The 8020-nt window shown below is 40.5% G+C and overlaps 1 protein-coding gene across 1 annotated transcript; it reads right to left on the reverse strand.

The window, feature by feature from the left end:
- Positions 1 to 4052: 4052 nt before the first annotated feature.
- Positions 4053 to 5042, reverse strand: LOC137045566 (trace amine-associated receptor 13c-like). Its single transcript, XM_067422274.1, has one exon. The coding sequence runs from the start codon at positions 5040 to 5042 to the stop codon at positions 4053 to 4055; it is 990 nt and encodes a 329-aa protein (XP_067278375.1).
- Between the last annotated feature and the right edge of the window lie 2978 nt (positions 5043 to 8020).

Below are 8020 nucleotides of genomic sequence, written 5' to 3' on the forward strand. Positions count from 1 at the left end.
GATTGTTTGAGTGACCAGTTTACCTTTGGTGAGCTTCCTATTTTGTACAAAATCTTTTACAAAAAATCCTAGCAGTGTTGGCCACGGCACAAACTGAGCATCCCTTGACATACCGGGAGACATCCTGAGGCATGGAGGGCCACCAATATCGTTGTTGCAGGAGTGACAGGTTTCTAATGCTACCTGGGTGTCCAGAGCCCGAAGTGTAAGCCAAGTCCATGAGGGGCTGACGGTGGTCCGTTGGAACATAGATAAGCCCCTCAGGACCTCCCGGCTAAACAGGTTTGGGGTGGGGGTGAGTAAATGATGACAGAATTAAAAAATGGATAAACTATCCCTTTAATTCATTCTAAGAAAATGGTATTTTTCATGGTCACAGACAATTTGTTTGCAGAGGGGAGTCAGCACCAAACATATTTTTGCACAAAATTTAAAAATGTACATACAAGATTAAACAGACATACAACATACATACACAAATAATATACATGGTAAAAGGTAAAGTTAAAGTGGTTGAAAAAACAGGTCAGAACAGATGGATGAAGTAATGGAAAGAGTCTAAAAACCCGAGAAAACCATCCCTGATAAGCTTCTTTGTCTGAGCAAACTAACTACACAACAATTTGTATTCCATGGTACGTTACTTTTCCATGGTTCCATGGTACCATGTTACATTTGCCTGAGAAGGTCCCCAGACATACAGTCGCAGGAGAAAGTCTTAAGGGTTCCATTCGATGGTTTTACAGTTGTGATCATTTTCTTCCGCGTTGTGCAAAGGAACGACGGTGAACTTGCTGAGACTCTTATGGTCAAAGAAGGCCCATGTGAGGTTGCCATGTGGTGTCATCCTTGATGTGTGTTCTTCTTTTTCTTTTCTTTTATTTATTTATATAGCACACATAATACAACAGACGTTGCCCAAGGTGCTTCACAAATAGTATGATAAAACACTAAATTTGAAAGTTTCATACAAACAATCACTACAATATAAAACAAAACACAAATAAATTACGTTACAGCAAGACACAACAACACTAGATCACTTTCATCCAACAGGCCAGGCCGCAGTAGACTGATCCCCAAACAACATCTAAAAAGTAGGTTTTCAACAATGATTTAAACATAACTAAAGACGTTGCTGATCTGACTGAGTGCGGAAGATCATTCCACAGTTTTGGACCCATTCGAGAGAACGCTCTATCACCTTTACGTTTATAATTTGTTCTTGAAATCACAAGGAGAGTTTGATTTTCCGATCTTAATGACCCTTGTGTGTGTGTTTGTGTGTGTGTGTGTAGGCCTTATCAGCCTGGCCTGCTAGCCGGCTGATAGACAGCCAAGAAGACGTGTCGTTTTGGTCCAGAGAGAGACAAGAAGAGAGGGAAGGGATCTGAGCCATCTCTATTTAAGCTCTGGGAGTTTGTCTATAACTTGAGGCAAAAGCATGTTTTGCAGACTTTGGGTATACTCACACTAGGCACGGTTGCCATGATGCGATTGTCCCCCCTTCCCACTCCCCCGCTGGCCTGCACTCACATAGGGTTTCAGCATTCGTGCCGGAGCACGCTTACGTCATTATGGTGCGACGGTTTCGGGTTTCAGCATTCGTGCTGGAGCACGCTTACGTCATTATGGTGCGACGGTTTCGGGTTTCAGCATTCGTGCTGGAGCACGCTTACGTCATTATGTTGCGACGGTTTCGGGATAAACAGGAAGAGCGGTGCTCTCTGAACACAATGGAGTCCATCGCTCTGTTTTCTTTGTGGATAATTTTGTGTCGTTTGGTCCACGGTGGTCCACGGCCCTCTCACAGCCTGTTGTTAAACAGATGTGTCGCCTTAGTGCACGAAAATTTTCACGTAACCGTGCTGCTCGTATGAGGAGGTTTGCAAGGCACCAGCTGAAGTGCAGCAAGGACTTTGCAGCTTTGATTAGGGACTCCATCACGGTTAGCGCTCACACTGCATGCGAACCGCACCCGAGTCCAACTGATCCGTGCTCTGGCCCACCTCTTCCAAGCGGGCCAGGGCCGGCTAATCGAGCCGCGCCCGGTTTGGAGCACTTACACTAGTCAAATGAACCGCGCTTTGGTGGTCAAACGCACTAGGGCACAGTTCAAACTGGCTAGTGTGAGTAAACCCTTTGTGTCTTTAACTGTGGACTTTTCATGTTGCCACATTATTTTGGGCCGTAAAATGGCTTATCAGTTTGTTTCCAGGGTAAATGTGGATCTTTCTCTGTAGTGTTGGGGGAGGGTCATTTAAAACATATTTGTTAAATGTAACCGGTGATTTTGTGTCTGATTCACCTCAGTCACTACAGGAAGGGCTCTGAGACAAAAGCTTGCGGATCCAGATGTAGCTTTATTCAAAAAGGGTAATCCACAGTCGTAGTTATAACAGGCAAAAAGACATACACTGGCAAACAGTCCAAACAAGCAAACAAGGCAGGAGAGAAAGCAAAAGGGTAATCCATGAATGTGGATGTTACTTTGACACCTACCAACTACCCAGGCATTGTTGCAGACCATGTACACCCTTTCATGGAAACAGTATTACTTGGTGGCTGTGGCTCCTCCAGCAGGATAATGCTCCTGCTAAAAAGGAAAAATGGTTCAGTAATTATTTGAGGAGCACAACAACGAGATTGAGGTGTAGATTTGGCTTTTATATACCCCAGATCTCGATCTAATTGATCATCTGTGGGATGTGCTGAACAAACAAGTCTGATCCATGGAGGCCCCACCTCGCAACTTACAGGACTTAAAGATCTGCTGCTAACTTCTTGGTGCCAGATACCATAACACAGTTACTTTTGTTATTTTTTTTATTTTTTTATTAAGTGGTTGTTTTACATTAATGTAGATTTAATGTAGTTGTTTTGCATTAATGTAAAAGAGCAGATTCATGTGTGTTTGACGCTATGCAGGATGGTGACCCCCGAGGTGCAGTATTGGACACTCCGGTCTTAGTGGGCCCTGTCTTTCTTTAGCCATTTTGGTGGGTTCAGTGTTTTACAGTCTCCAGGACAGGTTTGAGAAGCACTGCTCTAGACAACAAAACTGTGTACTGTATACTCACACTGCAGCTAAAACACAATAAAGGGAAATATGGAATGAGGTAAGTAGGAGTTTGAGTGCTGTTGTGACCTGTGAAAGTGCCCTCCGCATTTACAATATATATGTTTGACCTCATATCACAGCTTGGTTTGGTGTCTAATATGGAGCAGAATAGATATGCCATGCATGCTAAATGGGCCTTAGTTTTTCTGTCACTAATCAAAGCAGAAATAAAAAAGCTACTGGCACGCTGGGTTCCCACTCATTTCTGTAAAATGTATCAGTATTGCTTCTATTGTGAGGACCCGACACATCACTGAGAGCTGTTAGCCTAAACACATTTAGGATTGATTGACACTGTTAATGTATCATAAAATCTTTCCCTTCATACATTCATAAAAATTAAACTGTAAATATCTTTCCAAAATATATTTTTTATTATTCAGGAGCTATTTATGAAACATTTCTGCAAGTTAAAAATTAAATATATACTTCATGGTAATTCCATGCATATTGAACATTTTGGTGGAAATGTACAGGCTTAACATAATATAGAAATACAAAATGAGTGCATTACTAATTCGATGTCATACTGGTGAAATTAATTCATTCTTTTTTATAAGGCAAAAACAGGAGATTGTCAGTCATTTAAGCTTGTGTTGTGAAATTTGTCTCATTTTTTTTTGTTCAGTTACCATGGTCATGCATCAAATTATATTGTACTTTGTTTGCTTCTAAGGAAGTATACTTATTTCATTTGAATTAAATATTATCTTTGTAATAACTACTTTAGTGTGGAAAATCTTACATTTTCTTTTAACATTTATCTTCCAAGCAGCATCACTACAGTTTATCTGTGCTTTCATGTTCAAAGAGAGCAAAGGCAGATAGTGTCACTCACAAACATGCTCACAGTGTTCATGTTAGACACCATATTTATGTATAAAAAAACTGCTTTTATAGGCTATCTAATGTTCTTTTACCTTTTTACAATTTACATTTGCATGATATTTATGTGTGCTGATGAAGGTTCAAATATTTTCAGGGTCAAAATGTATTTTGCTGACAGTCTGAACCATCGATAAAACATTGCATATATAAGTGGATTCATACAGGAATTCATGCATACAATCCAATCCATTACATTAATCATAAGAGAATCATTTTCAATATACCCAACAGAAAGAGAAGTTAAATAGTATGGCATCCAGCAAAGAAGATAAACCAGTACTACAATCCCTAAGGTTCTCGCAGCCTTTTGTTCTGATTTGATCTTTTTGTCTGTGACGGAATTGAAATGCTTAGCTTGATAGTTTGCTACAAAGCAGATTTTCACATTTAAAGGAATAATTATACAACAAGGTATGACTAAACAAACCAAGGAATCTAGTATTATATTGTCCAAATTAAAAGAAATTATGCATTCTCCAATACATGTGTGGTTCTTCTCTGGATACAGTATAATCTCATACAACAGATAAACAATATATATGAAGGAGAATAACCAGTTTATAACAATAGAAACAATAGCTCTGTTATTGGAGACCTTCATTGGATATCGCAAAGGGTAATTCACAGCAATGTATCGATCCACAGATATAATAATCATATTACCAAGAGCTGCTGTGACAACCACATAAAGAATAAGAAGAAATATTGAGCAAAATATTTCTCCAAAGTACCAGCATGGCTCAATCAGTTTCATTCCCTGGACTGGCAGGAGAATCAGTCCTGAGATCAGATCAGCCACTGCCAGAGAGACGATCAGCACATTGGTGGGAGTGTGGAGCTGCTTGAAGTGCGTGATGGAGATGATCACCAACAGGTTCAGAAACACGGTGAACACTGATGTTACAGCAACAAAAATGTAGACAATAATGTACTCCACTTCAGGTCGGATACTTCTGCTACAAGACAAATTGTTGTTTGGAAAGCAGTATTGAATTGATTGATCATCTGTATTTGTCATTCCCCAATTAGACATTTCCATGACAGATCTATCTTGGAGAGTAGACTCTGTGTGAGGATGCTCACTATGACTGTTTTATACTCATGGAAGCTCAGCGACCACCTCATTTTACCATGATGTTTGAATATTCAGCTATCAGCCAACCCGCTAGATCAATATTCATAGACCTATCAGACCTGATCTGTTCTATATTCTAATAAAACCTTCATAAAAGAAAAACATATTTTAAATTATATTTAAGAAAAAGCTTGTATATAGTTATATAGATAATACCATTTAAAGATGAAAGTTGAATAAAAAATAATAATAATTGGAAGCACTGTATCTATTCCGCAATGTCACAGCCGGTTTATTGAGTGATTTAACTCTGTGAAGCATCTATCTATGATACTTGTATCTTTGTAAATGTACAATCTGAGTTTCTGATTATTTGTTGTTGTTGTTGAAGAGACAGGAAGGTAAATGTAACCAGTTTTGTGGAGGGTTTCTCTTAAAAGTAATGTTTCACCCTAAAAAGTAATAAATTAAATTAATTGAGCGGTTGAAGGCATGCCTGCTTATGGATGGTTCTCAAGGGAGCTTTGCCAAATATGTGGTAGTGATAGGTCTAACGTGAGTGATTTGTTCATATGAACTTTAATATGACTCAGGAACAACGAGTTGTCTCAGGAAGTGATTTGTTCATTTTGTGTTGGTTGCACATGCGCAACATCCTGTAGGTTCTGTACAGGAAACAGATATGATTAGTTTTCTATCAGTCAGTCACGGTTGATATTAACGTCAGTGACTGACGAATGGGGATCTCGCCTGATAGCCTCATCACCTTCAAGTGGTAACAGAATAAACCAATGCATATTGGCTAGCAAGATTTGCACCGCAAGCTGCTCCCCCGTTTCTGGGTATACAAGGCAGCATGCAAATGCTTAAATTAAGCTTCCACTTCAGAGCCGAGCGAACATTTGTTTTTATCATGGTTGTCTTAATCTTCATTTAGTGTCTACAAAACAAGAGGAACACTGTTTGTGTGTTGGTGTGACGGCGTGTTCCAGTGGAGATCGCATTGCTGAGTGTGTGCATGATCATGTGCGGCGGCTGTTCCCCTGAGTGCTTTAACATTAAAGAGCAAAATATCCTTGAAAGATTAGGAGTGACCGTGCATCTTTTTAAAGATGTCATTCCACCCATGTGTTTCTTAATGCAGTCGTTTTCTGGCCCCGTCTGACAGCCATGATCTCTGCCTCAGGTGTCTGGGCCCTAAACACACTGAGGTTTGTTGATGAGTCATGATGTTAAGGGTGTCCCACTGTGGCCTCCACATCTGCTCTGTGTCGTGGCCACAACAGCAACCTTCACCTAGGCTGCAATGTGAAGCTCCCCGCAGGAAGATCACGCTGCCCATGTGCCACAGAGAATGGACGCTGCCCATTCCACCACTGAGCCACAGGAGAGGTTTGAACCCAATAGTCAGACCCTCACTTAGATGAATCAAAGAGTTTATTAACAAAAAGCTCTCGATCCCCCACATGATAGTTTCTCTCAGTCTGTGTAAGGTGATGGGAAAGGAATGCACAAGGGTGCAGCTTGTTGTCCTTCCCCCTTTGGGATAGCATGGCATCAACCCCAACGTCTGAGGCATCAACCGCCACAATGAAGGAAATATCTGGGTTAGGTATAATAAGAACAGGTGCAGAGGTGAAACAGTGTTTAAGTTTGTTAAAGGCCAACTCCGCTTCAGGACCCCCAAAAAAGCCAGCTGTTTCCCTTAGTGAGGGCAGTTAAAGGAGCCACTACAGTACTAAAGTTCAGGATGAACATGCAATAAAAAATTGGCAAAGCCAAAAAACGCTGTACCTCCTTTACTGATGAGGGGGTGGGCTAATCCACAACTGCTTGAACCTTTTGAGGGTCCATTTGTATCTGGCCAGGCTTGATGATGAACCGGAACTGGACCTTGGTCATATGAAACTCACATTTCTCAGGTTTGACATAAAGATGGTGGTCCAGAAGGTATTTGAGAAACTTACTGACGTGTTTCACATCCTCCTGGAGGCAACTCGAGAAGATCAGTATATCATCTAAGTAAACAATAACTTATTGATTAAGCATGTCTCTGAGAACATCAACAATAAGAGCTTGAATAACTGCAGGAGCATTACTAAGACCGAAAGGTATAACTAAGTATTCATAGTGACCAGTGGATGTGTTGAAGGCAGTCTTCCACTCATCTCCTTGTCTGATGCGCACAAGCTGGTAGGCATTGCGCAAGTCAAGCTTAGTAAAGACGGAGGTGCCTTGCAAAATTTTTGAAGGCAATAACCATTGAAAGGGGAATTCTGAAATCCACTGCCGCTTCAATATACCTGTATATAGTACATATATCCTAATTAACGTCATAATCAAAGCCTTAATACATATTTATCTTCCTATATTATTATAATGATTCTTTCCAGTTATGATTTTGCTTTATGTTTCTTGTTTTTTAAAGTGTGTATTTGGTCTCTGAGGAGTGACTGAGGGTCTGGCCTAGGGATGTGTCATGTGTCACTAAACACTTGCAACAAGGTCGTGTGTTTGGATTTTTGAGGTATCACACACCGCTGACATGTCAGCCGTGCAGTAACAGCATTTGCTCACTTAGTCCGGCTTCCAAATATGAAATATGAATTTGGCTTTCATTTAATTTATTATATTTAATTTATTTTATATTTCCTTTTACTGAAACACTAAAGAGTCCATATGAATATTGCCTGTACTATTGTGTGTCCCTCTCACTGAAAGAAAGCACATGTTGTCAGTGTGTTTTAGTTAGGACTGGAGCTTAATCAGCTCCAACCTTGGAGAGACTGTGTATCGGTGTATGTACGCAATATTCTGTGTTACAGATCAGTGTTGAGAATGGTGTACAATGGGCACCCTAAGAGATGGGTGGACTTGTAGTTCTGGGCAAGCTGGCGCCTGCTCCAGATCTGGAAGGTCACTACGGGCCTAATTCC

This window comes from Pseudorasbora parva, chromosome 17 (genome assembly GCF_024679245.1).
Source record: "Pseudorasbora parva isolate DD20220531a chromosome 17, ASM2467924v1, whole genome shotgun sequence".
Classification (NCBI taxonomy): Eukaryota; Metazoa; Chordata; class Actinopteri; order Cypriniformes; family Gobionidae; genus Pseudorasbora; species Pseudorasbora parva.

What these genes read in the sequence shown, in the direction of transcription:
- LOC137045566 (XM_067422274.1), bottom strand. Translation starts at nt 5,042, where the DNA reads ATGTCTAATTGGGGAATGACAAATACAGATGATCAATCAATTCAATAC.